This window comes from Monodelphis domestica, chromosome 3, assembly GCF_027887165.1.
Source record: "Monodelphis domestica isolate mMonDom1 chromosome 3, mMonDom1.pri, whole genome shotgun sequence".
Lineage (NCBI taxonomy): Eukaryota > Metazoa > Chordata > Mammalia > Didelphimorphia > Didelphidae > Monodelphis > Monodelphis domestica.
This window is the reverse complement of record NC_077229.1, coordinates 18,135,810-18,158,124: the sequence shown is the minus strand read 5'-3', so window position 1 is coordinate 18,158,124 and position 22,315 is coordinate 18,135,810. Positions and strand designations below refer to the sequence as shown.

General features: G+C 41.2%; 1 protein-coding gene across 1 annotated transcript in view; it reads left to right on the top strand.

Moving 5' to 3' along the window:
- Positions 1-22,315, top strand: part of LOC100028951 (sodium/glucose cotransporter 1) — a 192,107-nt gene that overhangs the window by 154,259 nt on the left and 15,533 nt on the right. Inside the window, exons 7-12 of the mRNA XM_001378810.4 lie at positions 9,716-9,821; positions 12,990-13,070; positions 13,482-13,702; positions 15,004-15,139; positions 17,307-17,414; positions 21,743-21,893. Coding sequence (XP_001378847.1) covers positions 9,716-9,821; positions 12,990-13,070; positions 13,482-13,702; positions 15,004-15,139; positions 17,307-17,414; positions 21,743-21,893 — 803 coding nt within the window. The remainder of the gene's footprint in view (positions 1-9,715; positions 9,822-12,989; positions 13,071-13,481; positions 13,703-15,003; positions 15,140-17,306; positions 17,415-21,742; positions 21,894-22,315) is intronic.

The following is a 22,315-nucleotide window of genomic DNA, read 5'->3' as shown; positions in this document are numbered from 1 at the left end:
GGTTGAAGGAAATAGGGATATTTATTTTAAAGAAGAAAGAACTGGGTCAGGATGGGAATAGGCAGTAGAATCAGCAGACAATAGTTGTATTGAAGAATTTGAAGGACTTCCATGGGGAAATAGGGATTAGACTAGTCTAAAGGGCAGAATCAGGAGCAATTGGGGTGGGGTGTTGTTGAGTGTCATCTTGGTGTCAGGAAAAGCTTTCTAATTTGAAGATTCTGTGATTCTATAAATGTGTACACCTCCAGTCAGCATGTAAATTAACCTTGGATTTTGAAATGACTTAGCAGGAAAACAGACAAAACATAGTCAGAGACTAAAAAACCTGTGGAAAGACTCCTTAGAATGCCCAGCTCCCTCAGGGCATCATGACATATCTCGGCTAGAATTTTCAAAGAGAATAAACTCAGACTGCATAGGGTTGGGTGAGAGGTGGCAGTAATGGCAATGTAGTGAAAAAAGTCTCTCTATATGGAGTCAGAGGCTCCAGGTTTGAATTATGGCTCTGTCACTTCTCATCTTTGTGACTTTGGACAAGTCTTTTCCATTCCTTGGGCCTCAAGTTTCTTCCCTTTTTAAAATGAAGAGAGAAGTAGTTAAAAAGGAAAAAAAATTCAACAAACAAAGCCACTAGGCTGAATTTGTCCTTTTAAGTCCCTTTCAGCTAAGTCTAGAATGGTTTCCCAGTCTCACTCTCTGCCTCCTCTGTAACTCTAACACTGTGAAGTCCAAGGTTAGGAGCTCTCCTTGGAGCACAGTGTGAGTCAAGGAAGGAAGAAGAATTTGTTCCCAGGTTCCTCAAGTCACGACAGGGAGAGGTGCTTCTAAGAACTGATTACTGCATTGCTCTATCAGCAGAAGATAGAGCTTTCTGAAAACATAGCTTGTCCCTGAGTCCCACACTTCGTTCACCATGACTCTTTATAGGAGCTGGAAGGCACTTACTGGTTATTAGACCTCCCAGGAAAAAAAAAACAGTAGGAGAACTAAAATTGGAGGTATGAGGTCCTCATAAAACATTAACAATTAACTACTTGGCAATAAGCCAGTCAGAGGTCTACCTTGATCAGTCACTCTGTTATGGTTTAAAGCTGATGTTTCCTTTATTGGCTAATCTACGAAATCAACAACACAGCAATTGGTGACATTCCATTGCCCAATATTTTCCCATATTTATACCTGAATTTGGACAGATTTATGGGGAATTCTCTCTCTCTCCCCCCCTTTCTCTCCCTCCCTCTCTCTCTCTCTCTCCCTCCCTCCTCCCTCTCTCCCTCCCTCTCTCTCTCTCTCTCTCTCTCTCTCTCTCTCTCTCTCTCTCTCTCTCTCTCTCTCTCTCTCCCTCCCTCCTTCCCTCCCTCCCTCCCTCCCTCTCTCTCCCTCTCTCTCCCTCCCTCCCTCCCTCCCTCACTCTCCCTCTCTCTCTCTCTCTCTCTCTCTCTCTCTCTCTCTCTCTGTGCGTGCTCATGTGTATGTGTGTTTGTGCTATGCTATTAAAAACTGCGATCACTGCACTTTGGGGGCAGAGTCTGTAGGAGATGACAATGCAATGGTGGAAGAAGAAAGATATGATCTTTTGACTTTCTAGGTCACTGCATTGAACAGGGACATTTAATTGACTCCATGCCAATTCAATAGACATTAACTATATGTGGGACTCCATGCTCAGTCCTGGGGAGGCAGAAATGAAGATCAAATCTTAAATTTCAAGCTGGAAAAGACTTTGGAGGTCAGCCAGTGCCTCAAGGGGGCAGTTTTGCTCCCATACAGAGAGGGAATGCTAAGTTCTGAAGAATCATAGAATGCTTACCATCCATTGAGAGGCTGGTTCAGAAGCCTTGCTTGTTGATTTGCAATGGCACTGCTTACTAGCCCTTTGACATTTCACCTTTATTGAGTACAGTCCAATCAATGCCAACTGGCCTCTGCTTTCTGGTGGATTTTCTCTGTGGGTGACTCTTTAGCCCTATTGGTCAGTATGCTGCTGCTGCTGCCTCTGTTCTTGTACTTGCTTAGATAACCTGTACCCCACTGCTTGTGGACCTGGGAAGGGAGAAGATGCCAGTTTCCTTTTAAGATCTTGAAAGATCTTGTGCCAAAGGAAAGAAGAAATCGACAGAAGGCAGCCCCATCTCAGGCACTAGCTTGCTGAGGAGGCCATGAGCTCCCAGCACAATTAAGTGAAAGGAAGGGTATCCCTCCCACTGGCTCTCTGGAGTTCAAAGAGTTATTCTTATACCTCAAGGCTAGAAAGAAAAAGATGAAACCTAAGAGACAGGGATCGCATTTCTATATCCACAGGCACAGGAAACAGGTTTTTTGGGGAAGCACTTGCTATTAAAGAAAAGTTTTATTTCCCCAATTATATTGTAGCATTCATTAAAAAATGTGAGTTCCAAAATTCCCCTTTCCCTTCTTCCATCCTATCCTTCCTCCTTGAGGCAGTAAGGACTTTGATATAGGTTATACATGTGCAATCATGCAAAATATATTTCCATATTAATCATGATGTGAGAGACATTTCAGAAGAAAAATAAAGTTAAAAAATATATGTTTCAATCTATATTCAGACTTCCTCAATTCTTTCTCTGGAGGTGGATGGGGTTTTTCATCATGAGTCCTTCAGAATTGCCTTGGATGATTTTATTGCATAAATAGCTAAGTAATTCATAGTTTGTCATACAATATTGCTCTTACTGTATACACTGCTCTTCACTCATCTCACTGTGCATCAGTTCTTATAAACCTTCCCAGGATTTTCAGAAATCATTCCTTTCATTATTTCTTATAGTGCAATAGTACGCTATCACAATCTTATACAATTTGTTCAACCATGCCCCAATGGATGGATGTCCCCACAGTTTCCAATTCTTTGCCACTAAAAAAAGAGCTGCTATAAATAATTTTGTACAGGAGTCCTTTTTCTTTAAATTAGAGAAACAATTAAATGAATTCTTATGGCAGATAAGGAGGCCCACTCTAACATGAATCACCCAAAGAGGTATTTATAGCTGTTGTAAATATTCATCTATATAATTTTTTTATTTCAAATATTTTTCCATGGTTACATGATTCGTGATTCCCCCCACCCTTCCTCCCCTTCCAGAGCTGACTAATAATTCCACTGGGTGATACATGTTTTATTGTTCAAAGCCTATTTCCACATTATTCATATTTGTAATAGAGTGATCTTTTAACATCAAAACCCTAATCATATCCCTATAGAACTATGTGATACATATCATATGTTTTTCTCTGCATTTCTGTTCCCACAGTTCTTTCTTTGGATGTGGATAGCATTTTTTCTCATAAATTCCTGTGGATTGTCCTGGGTCATTGCATTTCTGCTAGTAGAAACGTCTATTACATTTGATTGTGCCATAATGTTTCAATCTCTGTGTACAATGTTCTCCTGGTTCTGCTCCTTTCACTCTCCTGCAGGTCTTTTCAATTCACATGGAATTCCTTCAGTTCATTATTCCTTTCAGCACAAGAATATTCCATCACCATCAGATACCACAATTTGTTCAGCCATTCCCCAATTGATGGACACCTTCACATTTTCCAATTTTTTTGCCACCACAAAGGGTATGGCTATGAATATTTTTGTACAAGTATTTTTCCTTATTATCTCTTTGGAGTACAAACTCAGCAGTGGTATGAATGGGTCAAAGGGTAGGCATTCTTTTAAAGCCCCTTGCACATAGTTCCAAATTGCCCTCCAGAATGGTTGGACTAATTCACATCTCCACCAGCAATGTATTAGTGTCCCAATTTTGTCACATTCCCTCCAACATTTAAAATTTTTCTTTACTGTCATATTGGCCAATCTTCTAGGTGTAAGGCAGTACCTCGGGGTTGTTTTGATTTGCATTTCTCTAATTATGAGCAATTTAGACCATTTTTCATGTGATTATTGATAGTTTTGATTTCTTTATCTGAAAATTGTCTATTCATGTTCCTTGCACATTTATCAATTGGGGAATGGCTTGATTTTTTTGTACAATTGATTTAGCTCTTTACAAATTTGAGAAATTTGACCTTTGTCAGTGTTTTTTATTATAAAGATTTTCCCTTAATTCCCTTAATTCCCTTCTATTTTTGGTTGCATTGGTTTTGTTTGTTCAAAACCTTTTTAATTTACTGTAATCAGAATTATTCATTTTACATTTTGTAATATTCTCTATCTTTTGCTTGGCCTTAAATTCTTTCCTTTCCCATAGATCTGACAGATGTACTATTCTATGCTCACCTAATTTATTTATAATTTCACTCTTTATATTTAAATCATTTCCCCATTCTGAATTTATCTTGGTATATGATATGAAATGTTGATCTATACTTAATCTCTCTCATATTGTTTTTCCAATTTTCCCAGCAGTTTTTGTCAAATAGTGGTTTCTTGTCCCAAAGGATGGGATCTTTGGGTTTATCATAAACTATCTTGCTGAGGACATTTACTGCTAGTCTATTCCATTGATCCTCCCTTCTGTCTCTTACCAAGTACCATATTTTTTGATGACCACTGCTTTACAGTACAGTTTAAAGCCTGGTACTGATAGGCCCCCATCTTTCACTTTTTTTCATTAGTTTCCTTGATATTCTTGATCTTTTATTCTTCCAAATGAACTTTATTATAATTTTTTTCTAATTCAATAAAAAAACTTTCTTGGTAGTTTGATAGGTATGGCACTGAATAATTAAATTAATTTGGATAGTATTGTCATTTTTATTCTATTAGCTTGTCCTACCCATGAGCAATTAACATTTTCCCAACTATTTAGATTTAGGTTTTTTTTTTTAGGTTTTTGAAAATTTCATTTACCCATGGTTACAAGATTCATGTTCTTTCTCTCCCCTTCCTGCACCCCCTTCCAGTAGTTGATGCGCAATTCCACTGGGTTTTACATGTATCATTAAATTGTGTGGAAAGTGTTTTGTAGTTTTGTTCATATAATTGCTGTGTTTATCTTGACAAATAGTTTCCTAAATATTTTATATTGTCCAAGGTGATTTTAAATGGAATTCTTTTACTACCTCTTGCTGCTGAGTTGTGTTAGAAGTATATAGAAATGCTGATGATTTATGTGGGTTTATTTTGTATCCTGCAACTTTGCTAAAGTTGTTGATTTTTTCCACTAGTTTTTTAATTGATATTGTGGGATTCTCTGAGTATACTATCATATTGTCTGCAAAGAGTGATAGTTTAGTCTCCTCATTGCCCTTTTTAATCCCTTCCATTTCTTTTTCTTCTCTAATTGCCACTGATGGTGTTTCTAGTACAATATTAAATAATAGAGGTGATAATAGGCATCCTTGCTTCACTCTTGATCTTATTGGGAAGGCTTCTAACTTATTCCCATTGGAGATGATGCTAGATTATGGTTTTAAATATATACTGTTTATTATTTTGAGGAATAGCCCTTCTATTTCTATACTTTCTAGTGTCTTCAATAGGAATGTTTTGTCAAAGCCTTTTTCTACATCTATCGAGATAATCATGTGATTTCTGTTGGCTTGGTTGTTGATATGGTCAATTATGTGGATGGTTTTCCTAATATTAAACCATTCTTGTGTTCCTAGTATAAATCCCACCTGGTAGTAGTGAATTGTCTTTGTGGTAACTTGCTGTAGTCTCTTTGCTAGTATTTTATTTAAGATTTTTGTGTCTGTGTTTATTAGGGAGATTGCTCTCTAGTTTTCTTTCTCTGTTTTTAGTCTTCCTGGCTAGGAAATCAGTATCATATTTGGTTCATAAAAAGAATTTGGTAAGACTGCATATTTTGTCAATTAGTTGGTATAGTATTGGGATTAGTTGTTCTTAAAATGTTTGATAGTATTCACTTGTGAAACCATCTGGCCCTAGGGATTTTTTCTTATGGAGTTCCTTAATGACTTGTTCAATTTCTTTTTCTGATATTGGATTATTTAATTATTCTATTTCCTCTTTTGTTAATCTGGACAATTTATATTTTTGTAAATATTCATTCACTTCAGATTGTCATATTCCTTGTCATATAATTGGGCAAATTAACTCTTAATAATAGCCCTAATTTCCTCTTCCCTGGAGTTGATATTGCCCTTTTTATTTTTGATACTATTAATTTTCTCTTCTTTCTTTTTTTAAAATTAGATTGACCAGGGGACAGCCAGGTGGCTCAGTGAACTGAGAATCATGCCTAGGGACAGGAGGTACTAGTTTCAAATCTGGCCTCAGATACTTTCCAACTGTGTGACCCTGGGCAAGTTACTTCACCCCCATTGCCTAGCCCTTACCACTCTTCTGCTTTGGAGCCAATACACAGTATTGACTCCAAGACAGAAGGTAAGGGTTTTCAAAAAAATAAATTAGATTGACCAAAACTTTATCTATTTTAATTATTTTTTTTTCAAAGAACCAGCTCCTAGTCTTATTTATTAGTTCTATAGTTCTTTTACTTTAAGTTTTATTAATTTATCCATTGATTTTTATGTTTTCCAATTTACTTTCTATCTGGGTTTTAAAAATTTGTTCTTTTTTTAGTTTTTTTTTAAGTTGCATGACCAATTCATTAATCTCTTCCCTTTCAATTTTGTTGATATAGGCACTCAGGGATATGATTTTCCCCCTGAGTATTACTTTGGTTATATCCCATAGATTTTGAAATATTGCCTCCTGATTGTCATTGTCTCTTCAATGAAATCAGTAATTGCTTCTTTGATTTGTTCATTGATCCACCAGTTTTGATGAATTTATTTAATTTCTAGTTGATTTTAAATTTGCCTCTCCATGAACTCTTATTAATTATGATTTTTATTGTATTATGATCTGTGAAAGTTGTATTTATTATTTCTGCCATTCTGCATTTGTTTGCAATGTTTTTATGCCTTAGTACACGGTCAATCTTTGTATATGTACCATATGCTCCAGAAAAGAAGGTATTTCCTTTTTGTCTCTACTCAATTTCCTCCAGACATCTACTAGCTCTAATTTTTCTAACATTTCATTCACTTCTCTTACTTCTTTCTTATTTATTTTTTAGTTTGATTTTTCTAGTTCTGATAGGGAAAGGTCAAGGTCCTCCACTAGTGTGGTTTTACCATCTATTTCCTCCTTAATCTCCTTTAAAAATCTGAAAGCTGTAGTATTTGGCACCAATGTGGAGTACTCATTTCTTAATTATTTATATTACCTTTTTTTCCCAAAATGTAGTTTCCTCCCTTGTCTCTTTTAATTGAATCAATTTGTAATTTAGCTTTGTCTGAGATCATGATTGCTATCCCCATCTTATTTGTCTTAGTTGCAGCCTAATAGATTCTGCTCCAACCTCTTATCTTTACCCTGTGTGTGTCTACCTGCCTCATGTGTGTTTCTTGTATTCAACATATGGTAGGATTCTGGTGTTTAATCCACTCTGCTATCTGCTTCTGTTTTGTGGGCAAGTTTATCCCATTCACATTCACAGTTATAATTACTATCTGTGTATTATCCTCCATTTTGACTTTCTTCTTTAATCCTGACCTTACTCTTTCTATTATTTCCCTTTCCCCTCCTTTATACTATACCTCGTACTACCCCTCTTAATATAGGACATCTTGGTTGTCCTCCTCCCAGCCTCTCTCTCCCTTATATCATTCTCCCCACCATCCTGTTTCTTATTTCCCTTCTACTTTTTTTATAGGATAAGATACAATTCTCTACTACAATGAATCTGACTGTTCTCTCTCTGAATCAATTATTTTTGTTTTTTAAAACCTTACCTTCTGTTGGTTCCAAGGCAGAAGAGTGATAAGGGCTAGGCAATGGGGGTCAAGTCACTTGCCCAGGGTCATCCAGCTGGGAAGTGTCTGATGCCAGATTTGAACCTAGGATCTCCTGTCTCTAGGCCTGGCTCTCCATCTACTGAGCTACCCAGCTGCCCCCTCTCTGAGTCAATTCTAATGAGAATATGGTTTAAGTATTACTGTCAACAAACCTCTTCCTTCTTTCCATTATATTTATCTTCTCCTCCCTGCCCTCACCCCCTGTGCTTCTTTATGTGATATATTTTGCCCCATTTTAACTATTATGACAATGATAACAATTTTAAGAGCTACAGATATCATCTTTCCATGTAGCAATATAAGCCATTTGATCTTATTGAAGCCATTAAATTTTTCCTCTTTCTTATTTACCTTTTTATGCTTCCCTTGAATTTTCTATTTGGGTCTCAAATTTTTGGTTCAAGTCTGGTCTTTTCTTCAGGAATGCTTGAAAGTCTTCTATTTTATTAAATGACTATACTTTCCCCTGAAAGAATATAGTCAGTGTTGCTGGGTAGTTGATTCTTGGTTGTAGACCCAGTTCCCTTGCCTTCTGGAATATCATATTTCAAGCTTTCTGGTCTTTCAGTGTGGAGGCTGCCAGGTACTGTGAGATCCTTACTGTTTTTCAAAAGGAAATTTACCTCCACTCTTTTCACTACATGTATCTGACATGAGTTTCTGAGCATGAGCCCAGAACAAGGACTATATGAGGGAAATCATTGCATAAATTAGACCACTTGAGTCTATATGCATCTATGTATGTATATAGGGTATGTGACTCTGAATTTGATCTGGAAGTGAGAGGGAGGTTAAAGGGTTTGGGACAAGAAAGTATGCAGTCTGTCTCCAATCACCAGGCTGGGGGAACTGCTAAGGTGACCAGGCTGAGATCATCCATGTGGATAGCTAGAACAGGCTTTTCTCTCTCTCTGCCATTATATAACCAAGAAATTCTAATGCACTTTAAAAAAATTCTAAGGACCTGAGTCTTTTAAATTTAATTCTTACACTGGGGCTCCTTGATATCAGAATTTCTTCTTTCTAGCTGCTTGTAGTATTTTCTACTTGGTTTGGGAGCCCTTGAACTTGGCTATAATGTTATTAGTAGTTGTCATTTGGGAATTTAATGCAGGAAGTGATCTGTGGATTCTTTCAATCTCATTAGCCCTCTTATTCAAGGATATTAGGGTAGTTTTCCTGGATAATTTCTTGTAGTATGATGTCTAGGGTTTTTTCTTTTTGGTCTTGGCCTTTGGGCAATGCAATGATTTTTAAATTATCTCTCCTGTATCTATTTTTCCAATTGATTGTTTTTTCAATCGTTTCATATTTTTTACATTTTCCATTCTTTTTATTTTATTTTATAGATTCTTGATGTCTTGTGAAGTCATTAGTTTCTAATTGTTCAATTCTAATTCTTAAAGACTAAATGTCATCTATGACTTTTTATCCTCTTTGTCCTTTTTATCTATTTTCTTTTCAAGTCATGTTTTTCATCTTTTAATTTTTTTTTGCCTTGTTTTTGAGCTAGTCAATTCTGGCTTTTATGCCACTATTTTCTTGTTTTAGTTCATGTGCCTCTGTTTCCTCTGTTTCCAGATGACCTGTTTTGCTTTTTAAGTTCTTTCTCCAATTTTCTTCAATCTGTATTATTTATTTTTTAATTCTTTTTTGAGCTCTTCCAGAGCCTGAGTCCAATTTTCTGGAGTTTTTGAGGTTTTGCTTGATGTTTCTTGGTCCTCCTCTGTTCCATATGTTCTTTATCTGAATAGAAGATCTCAGGGGAACTCTGAGATGGTGAGCCTGGGGACCTAGGAAAATGGTGGCTTCATCAATCTAAATGGGGAAGTTGGGTTGGGATGGTGCTAAGATACCACAAGTTCTGTGGTGTACCCATGGACTTTAATAATCTTTTCTCTTTTTTTAGGCTGACATCTTCTCAGGAGCCATATTTATTAATTTGGCTTTGGGGCTTGACTTGTACTTGGCCATCTTTCTCCTCTTGGCCATCACTGGTCTTTATACAATCACAGGTGAGACACAGGAAGGGGGAAAAGCATTCTTCGAGCCTACTGTGTGGGGTCATATCTATGCCAGGCACTCTAGAGAGCTACAGAGGAGTTGGAGATACATTCTCTGATCTCAAGGGAAAAGGGTTGTAAAGACAAAGTTTACATTCATAAAGTCATTAGGGACTAATATAGGACAAGGAATCAACTGAATTTCTTCAAGATAGTAAGAGTCCACATACTCTGTAGACAGGTAGGGAAGAGGGTACATGGACTGAGGCATCTGAAAGAAGATATTGAACTTGAATGGGGCCAGCTATGGCCCAGAAGATGGGAGGGATTTGCCCATAGTCACCCAGGATCAGTGGCAGAATTTGAACTGGGCTGTTTTGACACCAGCTCCATAAACAAATGCATTTAGTGATGAGCAAAGGTGATAGCCAACATTGATAGAGCACTTTATAACAATTATTTCATATCTTTACAATATCCCTGGGAAATAGGTGCTATTATGCCCCTCATTTTGCAGATGATTAATTATTAATTAATATAAATGATAATAGTATCAATCACATTAACAAGCAAATTATGGAGTGTCCTTTAATATTTACAACATGATTGATATGGTGCTTCTCCTTTGAGTCTCATAGGAACCCTATGAAGAAGGTACTATAGGTAGGGAAACTGAACTTTAGTACAATGCAGTGGTTTGCTCATGCACACATAGTTAGCCAGCAAGGATCTGAGGTGAGAGGTAAACTCTATGTCTAGCTTTGCTCTCTCCATGGTACCATTCCTGATTCCACCACTTTCGTCATTTATAATCTGGGGCCCAGAACCGTTTTAACCCCCAAACTCCAGTCACTAGGCCAGTCAACAAACATTATTAAGTGCTTACTAGTAGACCTGGCAGCCAGGGATCTGAAGAAAGTCAAAAGCAGTGCTTGCCCTCAAGGAGCTCAGAGTCTAAGGGGGTTTACAACATCCAAATAAAGGAGGGCATACAGGCATACATACCCAGTGTAAATGGAAAGTAATCTCAGAGGAAAAGGCACTAGCAGTTGGGGGGATCAGGAAAAGACTCATATAGAAGGTAGGATTTGAACTGAGGCTTGAAGGAAGCCAAGAAATAGAGGAGAAAAGGGAGAGCATTCCAGGCAGGAGGCACAGCCAGTGAAAAGGTACAGAGTTGGGAGATGGAGTGTTGTATTTAAAAAATACCAAGCAAGCCAATGTAGCTGGATCAGCAAATCTGGAGAGGAATAAAATGTGGAAAAAATGGAAAGGTAGGAAGAAGTTAGGAAGGATTTTATATTTGATCTTGGAGGCAACAGGGCATTTGATTTTATTGAGTAGGGGGTGACATAGTTGGACCTGGCCTTTAGGCAAATTACTTTGGTGGTAGTGTGGAGGATGGACTGGAGTGTGGAGAGACTGGAAGAAAGCAGATTCCCTGCCCTCTATTGCAATAGTCCAGGTGTGAGGCAACGGGGGTCTGCACCAGGCTGGGGACAGGGGCAGGGGAGAGAAGATAATAAATTTGAGAGACACTGTGAAGGTAGAAATGACAAGATTTGATGACATATTGGCTATGTGGGAAGAGTGAGAATGAGGAGGGTGGATGACACTGAGGTTGGGAGCCCTAGTGACTAGGAGAATGGTGGTGCTGTTGATAGAACTAGGGAAGTTTGGATTTGGGGGAAAGAGAGTGAGTTCAGTTTGGGACATGTGGAGTTTGAGATGACTATGTGACATTTACTTTGAGATGTCTAATAGGCACTTAATGATGTGGGATTTTAGGAGAGAGGTGAGAGTTGGATTTATACATCTGAGAAGCATTAACATAGAGATGATCGTTGAACCCATGGGAACTGATGGCCCAGGGAGAAGAAGAAGAAAACCCATGAAGGACCTGCCACTATTGATGGGAATGAGCTTGATAAAGATCTAGCTAAGGAGACAGAGAAGGAGCAATCTCTCAAGTGGAAGGGATCTTGGTAGCCATGGACTCCAGTCCAGAGTTGAATTTGGTCCCTCCATGGCATTATACAACCTTGGCTTAAATTTTTTTTTTTGTTTGAGTGGTAAGGAAGTGAGATTCATTAAAGTCCAAGGGAGTCTGTTCAGTATTTAATCTGCTCTCAGTTTGCTCATCTGTGATATGAGAAGATTAAGTGGGAAGAGTACTGGCTTTGAAATCAGAGAACTAGGTCTAAATCCCAACTTTGACTCTTATTAGTAGTATGGCCCTGGGTGAGTCACTTAACATTCCTGGGACTCAGTTTCCTCATTTATACAGTGTGAATTAGACCAGACGGCCTTCAAGGTCCCTCCCAGCTCAAGATCTATGATCTTCTATGAATCCTGGTCCCATCAAGCTACCAGGGTCTATGATCATCCTGACACATGAACTCTCTCTTGTGGCCAAGTGATTAATTGCAGGCTTTTGAAAGCATGAGGGGTGAGGGAGAGCTGAAGAAGGGTTAACTAGAAAAAGAGCCAGGTTCCTTATTCTCTCCATTCAGTGGTCTTCTTGGAGCCTTCTTTGGAGGAAAAGTTTGGATCTTTCCCTACACAAACAGAAACTGAGGGCTTAGGAGGAGAGTGAATTTACTCTCAAAGATCAAAGACTTCAAGATCACCTAGCCCAACCTTCAAATTTTATAGCTGAGAAAACTGAGGTGGAAGGGAAAGGACCAATACAATGTCATATGGGTAATATCAGAAATGGGATGGGGAACTGAGACACTGAGAGGTTAGTGAGTTGCCTAATTAAGGTCTAGCTAGGTAGCACATCATTAGAATTTGAACCCAAGTTGTTGTGAGAATCAAATAAGATAATAATTGTAAAGCACTTAGTATAGTGCCTGGTTTATAGTAAGCTGCTATTTTTGTTGTTATTGCCTGCCTCCATTTGTTGGCTCATTTTCATTGTCTCCAAGCTTGTCCCAAACAGCCGAGGGGACGCTGATTAGATCCTCACACCCACTCTGTGAGCTAGGTGCTATTATTCTTTCAATTTTATAGTTGAAGAAAATGGTGGAAAATGAAAGAGATGGGAGAGATTTATCCAGGGTCACCCAGCCGGTAGTGATCAGATCTGAATCCAGGTTGTCCTGACTCCAAGTTGAGGGCTCTAGAAAAAGCCCCTTGATGGGAGGGCATCTAATCTTGTTTCCTTTTGCCCATCAGGGGGCCTGGCAGCTGTGATCTACACAGATACCTTACAAACTGCAATCATGCTGGTGGGATCCCTCATCCTGACAGGTTTTGGTAAGTTTTTTTTTTTTTATAAACCCTTAACTTCCGTCTTGGAGTCAATACTGTGTATTGGCTCCAAGGCAGAAGAGTGGTAAGGGCTAAGCAATGGGGGTCAAGTGACTTGCCCAGAGTCACACAGCTAGGAAGTGGCTGAGGCCAGATTTGAACCTAGGACCTCCCATCTCTAGGTCTGGCTCTCAATCCACTGAGCTACCCAGCTGCCCCCTAAGTTTTTTTTTTTAACAGATGGGGAAACTGTGTTCCAGTGATGGCAAAAGACTTACTGGAGCTCATGTTTCCCATCACTCGGCCTACTAGCTTTGTTCTTGCTCAGCTTCCCTTTTCCCTTGGGTATTCCATAGATATTAATGGATTGGCATGGGCACGGTTTGGATGCTCATGAATGTTTGTAATTTTTTTTAGCTTTTAATGAAGTTGGGGGCTATGAAGCTTTCATGGACAAGTACATGAAATCCATCCCAAGCAAAATCTCTGAGGGGAACTTCACTGCCAAGCCTGAGTGCTACACCCCGAGGGCAGATTCATTTCATCTGTTCCGTGATCCCATCACTGGAGACCTCCCCTGGCCAGGCCTTATCTTTGGTCTGGGCATTCTTGCGCTGTGGTACTGGTGCACTGATCAGGTAACAGACTCCAGTGAGCTCGTGTGTGTGTGTGTGTGTATGTGTGTGTGTGTGTGTGTGTGTGTGTGTGTTTGCTCACTCTTTGTGTCATCAGTTGGAGATCTCAATAGCTCTGTACTAGGTCCTCTCCCAAGAGTCCAGTGACAGCTGTGATAAGGATGAGGGACATTCAATGACTCTGTCCTGCTTCCTTTCCATGGTGGGCAATAGAAGGGCTACTAAAAATGGGACAGAAATGGCAAACCACTTCAGGATCTTTGCCACAAAAACATTCTATGTTCTAAGACCCCTCTCAACTCTGACAGTTTATGTTCTAGGATTCAGTGAGCCTGTTTGGCATTCGAGGTCCTTCATAACTGTCTCCCATCCCCTCTAGTCTTCACATGACTTACACTCCCCAGTGACGTACTCTTCTGCCTCTTAACTACCTCTGAAGACCCTTCACTTTCAGACTCCAGACATTTTCCCTGGTTGTTCCCCATGCCAGAAATGCTCTCCCTCCTCATCTGTACCCCATGTATTCCTTCAACTCCCTGCTAAAATCTTGCTGTTTACAAGAAGTTTTTCTGGATTCCCCTTAATGCTGGGGGCATCTCTTTGTGGTTGATCTCTGGTTTATCTCCAGATCTTTTTGTCCATAGCTGTTTGCATGTTGTTTCCATGACTTCCTAGAGAGCAAAGAGTGTTTTTAAACCTTTATTTGTATCACATAGTAGGTGCTTAATTAATCCTTATTGGCTGGACTTGGCTTCTAGGTGCACATAAGAGGGACAGCCTGACACAATGAAGAGAGGACCAGTCTCCACCTGGTGGTGTGATTTGGTCCCTTTCAGGGCTCTGGGCAAGGAACAGAGCTCTCTGCCAGTGAAATAACAGATTTGGTTCCCATTCTGTGCCAGGCACCATGCTAGGAACCGGGGCTACAAAGACAACAAAAGGAAACAATGTCTCACCCTCAAGGAGCTTACATTCTCCATGGGAGAGACAACAAGTACACATGTAGGGATTCACAAGATAGATGCGAGATGGAGAGCAGTGCTTGCTTCTGGGGCAAGCAGCCTGAAATGGAGGAGTGATGGAGGCTGGGAGTAGCCATGAGAGGATGGACGAGGCACCTAGTGATCCTATATAAATGAATTGTTCTCTGTGCTGAGCCCAATCACTCTTGCTCTGCTGCTGAGAAGCTGGTAGCCCACCCCCCTCTCAGTAGAGGTCCCCAGGGGTTCCAGCTGTGAAAATGGCAAGAATGGATGAGTGGAGGTCCCTGGCCTGTGCTCCTCATTCTCTGGGTTTTCTGGCAGGTCATCGTGCAGAGGTGTCTCTCTGCCAAGAACATGTCCCACGTGAAGGCTGGCTGCATAATGTGTGGTTATCTGAAGCTGCTGCCCATGTTTCTTATGGTGATGCCTGGCATGATAAGTCGAATACTCTACACAGGTAACCCATCTGCCAGTACCAGCTCCACCTGCAAGGAGTCCTGGTCCCTTCTTCCCAGCAGCTTTCTCTACCTCCTCTTTTCTTGCCTTGGCTCCTAAGTGAGGCTGGCCTAGCCCCCAGGATTTTGGGTATTATTTGCCTGACAAGAACCTGGACTGTTCTTGTCTCCCCTCTCCAAACTATCCTTTTCCTGCCTGGAAACTTGACCTTTTTATTTATTAATTGAAAACTTTTATTTAATTAATTAATTTAGATGATTTTCCCCCCCATGGTTCCATGATTCATGTTCTTTCCCTGCTCTCCTCCCACCTCCCCACCAATAACCAATGAGCAACTCCTGGGTTTTACACGTGTCATTGGTCAAGACCTATTTCCATATTATTAATATTTGCACTGGGGTGATCGTTTAGAGTCTACATCCCCAGTCATATCCCCACCAACCCATGTGATCAAGTAGGAACTTGACCTTTTTAGAGGGGGATGACACACACCCAAGATAATCAGATGCAGGGAGAGTCCAGTAAGAAGGAAGCACGTCAAAGCTCTCTGAGAAGTTTCACGAGGGACTGATCACTTGTAAGTGGAAGGGAAGGGATCAAAGAGGTCTGTCTACTCAGAGGAGCTGGTAGAACCATCTGTGGGGGGCTTGAATTCAATTCAGTTCAGCTTCATTTAACAAATGCACGATTTTTGGCAATATTTATTCTCTTTTGTTTTGATAGCAACTTCCATTTGCCATAAATTTCATTTTCAATTTTATCCCTTCTCTGGCCTCTAAGAGGGCATGTTTGTTAATGCATAAGCCAGGTCTTGAGACAGAAAAAAAGATGAACCAGTCCCAGGCCTCAATGGTCTGGGCCAAGCAGCCAATGTGAATTTGTTAATCACCTACTCTGTAGCAGGAAGTACGCCAGGCATTGGGGATACAAAGAACTTCTGTTCTACCAGGGGAGATGGGACTAGAGCAACCAGTGAGTCACTAAGCATTTATCAGTCACCTGCTGTGTGCCAGGGATAGAAAGACAAAAAAGGAATCAACCTTTGGCTCTCGAGCCACTTAGTTCTGCCCTGGGCTTCAGAAGAAGAACTCAAGTGTGTGCCTGATATCAGTTCAAAGTAGCTATAAAAAGGGAGCACTTAGGGGACAGCTGGCTGGCTCAGTGGTTCAGTGGACTGAAAGCCCCGCCAAGAGATGGGAGGTCCTGGGTTCAAATATGACCTCAGACACTTCCTAGCTGTGTGACCCTGGGATAGTCACTTTATCCCCATTGCCTAGCCCTGACCACTCTTCTGCCTTAGTACTAATACCCAGTATTGATTCTAAGACAGAAGGTGAGGGTTTTAAATAAAAAAATAAAAAGAGAGCACTGTCCCCTGGGCGGAGGAGGAAAGGCCTCATGTAGGACACAGAACCTGTGTGGAAGTCAAGGATTTTGTGAAGTGGAAGTGATGGCATGCTGGGAATATGCTGGGCAAAGTCACAGAGTGGGGAGATGAGAGTGTTGTGTATAGGAAATAGCCAACCAGCCAATTCATCAGGGGCAGAGAGAGGGAATGGCAGGGAAAATATAAAAGAAGATTAGAAAGTTGGGAATGAGGCAGATGGTGAAGGATTTTGAAGGAACAGGGGACTTCAACAGATGGAAAGGACAGAGCTGGACTGGACACTTCAAAGAATGGAGGAGGAAGAAAGAGTGATCCTTCCCCATTCCCATTAAACTAGAATTTCCCGAGGCCAGGGATTGGGTCATTTTTCATCTTTGTGTTTCTAGTCCTTTACATATAACAAATGCTTCATTTTGTAGAATTGAATGTCTGGATTACAACTCAAATGTAGCCAATTATTCCCATGACAAAGAGATGTTGGATGCTCCCCCCAACTCCACCTTCAATCCTTCCCTTCCTTCCTCCTGCTAAGAGTTGTATTTGCCCTTGTCCAGGGGTTGCAATGGGGCTGGTGAAACAGGATATGGCCTTAGGGGTGTCTGGAACTTTGAGGAAGGTGCAGGGTGATAGAAGTCTGAGAATGCCAGGCAAAGGGGCAATCTTAGGTTGGGGAACCAAGCTAGGTTTCTGAGTAGGGGAGTGATGTGATGAGGTTTGAAGAAGTTTCAGTGAGGGCAGGCAAGAGTCCCCACCTCTGCCATGCCTTTCCTTCTCTTTGCAGATAAGGTGGCCTGTGCCGTTCCTTCAGAATGTGAAGCCCAATGTGGGACCAAAGTAGGCTGTAGCAACATTGCCTACCCAACACTGGTGGTGGAACTCATGCCAAATGGTAAGGACCTGACTTGGCCAGCAGGGTCAGTTCTGGGAGACCAGGCTTTTCTCAGGATCTTGGGAAGGAAGGGACTGGGGGAGGGGACTGAGTCCACAAATCGTTTCCACTGAGGTGCCTGCATTTGGTTGGGGTCACCAGGGCCAGGAAGCCATAGGGTCTAGACATCAATGGACATCAAAGACCATCTTATTGTAGGATCATCAATTGGTGGATGGAGATTAAAACATCAGGCATCTACTCTAATGTTCTCTTTAATAGATGAGGAAGCAAGCCCAAGAATTTAAATGACTTGCCCAAGGTCACATAGAGAGTAGAAGGTTCATACAGTCAACAGTTCAGAGTTGGAAGGGTCCTCAGTTGTCATCTATTCCAAAACATACATATTGTGAGATTTAAAATGGTGAAGCCCATAAACTGTAGTGAGTTAAAATGGTGAAAGATATAAATTGTGATAGATATAAGAGAGGGTGAGTAAATTTGACCTCAGCAAATATGTTTCACTACAGTGTCTTGGTTTTTAAATCAAATATAAGGTGATCGCCAGGGAAATATTCCCAATTATTCAAATGCCCAAGTCAACTGGGTTTTATAGAGATTTTTAATTAATAATATAATGAGGAATTAGAGAAAGAGTAGGAAAGGAATAATTATGAAGGGCCTCAAGCCAATATGGCCTAGACCTGAGTCTTAAGAGAGAGAATCAGTCAGTCAGTCTTTTAACACTCACCACAAGGTCTGCCTAAACAAGGATTCTAGTGACACCAGGCCAGCTCCATCTCAGCTGACTTCACCAGAGAGCCTTCCAGCCAGAGACTGTTCCAAAGGGCCTCTCTCCAGAGCCTCCAGAGGGACAGAGTCTCCTTAGAGGAGCTCCAGCGAGACCTCCTTAGAGATTGTCCTCCAAGAGCTTCCCTTCTCCAGAGCCTCTCTCAAGAGATTCTTCCCAAGTGATCCTCATCAGAGATCCTCCAAAAGGATTTCTCCAAAAGGATATCTCAAGAGATTCTGCTTTTTCTTATATAGGGGTTTTTCTCCCATGTCACCTCCCCTAAGTCCCTACATCTACCAATCACTGTAGACGCTTTCCAAAGGACTGCCCATCTAAATTCCTGCTAAGTCGACCAATCTCCTCAGTAAGTCTGAACGAGAGAAAACACAGCTGAGTCGACTAATTTCATCAAGAGAAAACTTGCCTGACCCTTTTAGGTACCTAGCATCCCATTGTATCAATTCTAAAAACAGGCCTGGCTCAAAGAACTCCTTGCCCCACCATAAGCATGGATCCAAGTACTTTCATTGTTTAGCAAGGAGTTTTCTCCCCTAAAGCAGTCTTAAGTACGGTTGGAGTAGAGGTCCTCCCATTTCTGATCCTGGCGAGTTCTCACATCAAAATGGGGAATGTTTCTCAGTAGGGAATTTGTTCCAATTAAGAATTCCCTGATGGGGAAATTTTTAACATTCACAAGTCTGAGAGATTTCAAGATTTATAATATATGAATGGGATCCCTACTATAACCTTCCCAGTGACAAGGGATCATTCAGCCTCTGCTAGAAGACCTTCAAGGAAGGTGAGCTCACTAGCTCTGGTGGCAGCCCTTGCCACCTTGGTGCAGCTCTCATTGGTCAGAAGCTTTTCCTGACACCAAGCCTAAATTGGCTTTTTTGCCCCTACCTGGGTCTGCCCTCTGGGATCAAAGAAAACCAACATCCTCCACCCTCCACATGAAGTCTTTCAGATAATTGGACATAACTTTTCATATCTTTCTCCTGAGTCTTCAAGCTAAACTCTCTCAGTTTCTTCAGCTGATCCTTCTATACTCTGGTCTCAAGGTCCCTCCCTGGCTGCCACTTCTGGAACACTCCAATTCATTCATGGCCTCTGACTGTGTCCCTCAGAACTGACCAGAATACTTGAGATGAGGTCTGAATAAGGCAGAAGACATTGGAACTAGTTATCCCCTCTATTCCTAAAAACATAATCTCTCTACATGAAAACCAAGATCATACTACCTTTCTTTTTTTGGTCTCTGAATCTCTCATATTGATTCATATTGAGATTGTACTTTTCTAAGACCCCCAGATCTTCTTCAGACATAATGCTATTTAATCAGGACTCTTCCATCTTATGCTTGTGAAGTGGACTTCTTTTGTGTACTCCAGTCTAAGGAGGGGGAAAGGACTTACCCAAGGTCATACCAGGAATTAGTGACTCCCCATGCTGACCAAGAACATTTTGCCCTGGCTTCAGAGGGAAGAATGTGGAGTTTTTCCACATAGATGTAATTCACAACCTTGGGCAAACCATTTACCTTCAAATCCTATAAAAACCAGAGGTAATTGTTAACTACCTCGGGGAATGAGGCTGTCTGTTGATTAAACTCTATAAATAACAAAAGGTTGAAATGGCCAGCTGGGTCCCAGGTGGAGTTAAGTTGACGGGCACTGAGGAGAGTGGCTGCCTATTGGTTGAGAAGGTAGGTGATGGCACCAGAATGGGTATCACGATGTTTTGTATGAGGCAGAGGGACTACAGTAGGAGGAACATGGAGCTGAGTGAAATCCTGAGTGTGACCTTGGGCAAGTTCCTTCCTCTCTTTTGGCCTCACTTTCCCTATTTGTAAAAAGTAGGGATTGGACTTGGCTTTTGAGCCTCCTTGTAGTCCTACATCTACAATCTCAGAGTATCATAACCTGATATTGTCAGAGGAAGGGGGAAATTGGAGAGGGGAGAAGGTACCCTTCCGGTAGTACAATTGCCCCTCTCTTTAGTTCTTACCCTGAGGAAAAGTGACTAGGTTAGGGTTACAACTCCCCATAAGGTCACATGGTAATGAAATGTCAGAGCTGGGATTTGAACCCAGCACCTCTGATCCTAAGTCTGAGTCTCTTTGCATCACACTGTGCCCTGAATTGATGGAAGATATTAAACCCTCCCCTTTCTCTGCACCCTTCTCTACCCCCCAATCAAACTGGAAGAATAGTCAATCCTTCCTGCTGACTTCCCAAAGCTTTATCATATGCACTGGATCCCTTCCATTGTCTCAATCTCCTTATGGAGCTAATTTGCCCTTATGGATCCATAACTTGGTTTTCACCTCATTACATCCTCTGCAGGTAGACAGGGTAAGGTTTATCATCTCCAGTGAATTGATGAAGAAACTGAGGCTTTAATAGGTAAAGTGACAATATGATTGGTCCCACAGTGAAAGGAGCTTCCATCTTTGGGAAGGCTTTGAGTGAAGATGGTCATTGGTCAGCGTATGCTATGGGGGCATTTAGAAAACCATAGCATTGGGAGTAAGAAGGACTGGCTGTGTTGTATGGTAGTTAGAGCCCTACTCTCCCTGTGGCCTGAGACAAGTCATTGCTCTCTCCAGGCCACTTGGAAGAGGGCCAGAACCCTAGTTTTCCTCTAGATCTCCTGACTTCCAGGCCAGATATGGTTCTTCCAAGCCTGGATGTGACCCCTTGGCTGATGCTTGATACAGACACCCTCCTCAGTAATACTATAAACATAACTGCTTATTAGAAAGTCTGTTGGACAGCTACTATGGGCCCAGCCCTGCAGATGCTCTAAGGGATGCAGAGGACCTGCCTTCACCATGTTTGTAGTTTAGTTGGGGAGACAACAGCTACATAGGGAAGATTTCCCCCATCAGATTGTAAATTCACTGAAGGCAGGGACTGTACTGTATTCATTCTTCAGTACCAAGCACAAGGTTGTAGAATCTTAGAACACTGAGCTAAGAGGGCACTTAGAACATGGAATGGCAAAACTGAGGTGGCCCTTAGAATAGGGGATGTCTGAGCTAGGAGGAGCCTTAAAGCTGGGAGAGATGGAAATTGGAGAGATAAAAAATTAGAGAGAAATGAGATCACAGAATATTGATTAGCCTGAAGAACACAAAGTATTTAGAAGGACTTCAGAGATCAGATAGTCTGATAATACAAATGGAGAAACTGAGGTCCACAGGGAGGAAATGTTTTTCTCAGCCAGTCAATAAACATTTTGTTTGTTCAGTGAACCAGAAACCAAGCCAGTTCTAGAAGCTACATATATCAGGAACTTGTGGTGGTGACAGGATTGGAGGATAATGCAAATGGCTTCTGGTGTCTAGAGACAGCCAGGTCTTTGGCTCCCAGCCTTCTCCAGCTCAGGGCACCAAGCTTTCTAGCCAGGGTCATTGGATGGCTAAGCGAGCACACAGCTCTCAGCCTGGGAGGTAGGGAGGAAAGGGATAAGCTGGACACTTGTGAGCTGTGTGACTACTGTTTGATGGGAGCTCCTCCCAGACCCAACCTCAGGAGTCTCCTTTGTGTTCTAGGTCTTCGTGGTCTGATGCTTTCCGTCATGTTGGCCTCCCTCATGAGCTCCCTCACCTCCATCTTCAACAGTGCCAGCACTCTGTTCACCATGGACATCTACACCAAATGCCGGAAGAAGGCATCTGAGAAGGAGCTAATGATAGCGGGAAGGTGAGACGGTCTGTTCTTTTTGCCTGGGTCGTAAATCTAGCAGATCTCAGAATGTCAAAGCTGGGAGACCCTTAGTACCTAGATTGTGATGGGAAAGGTCTTAAAACAGAATTTTGGACCTGGGAAGGACCTTAGAACATGGATTATCAGAACTTGGACAGTCTTTAGAAGAGATGTCAGAGCTGGAGGGAGGCTTTAAGACATAAAATCTCATCATTTTGGGACTCGAGAGGGACATTAGAACATAGAACGTTAGAGTTGGGAGAAGGTTTAGAACGTGAATTATCAGAAATGGGAAGGACCTTAGGACATTGAATATGTTAGCCAGAAGGGTCCTGAGAACCCAAATCATCAAAACTTGGATGGATTTTCATGACTGAAAATGTAGAGTGAGCTGGAAGAAACCTTATTTCAAAATGCAA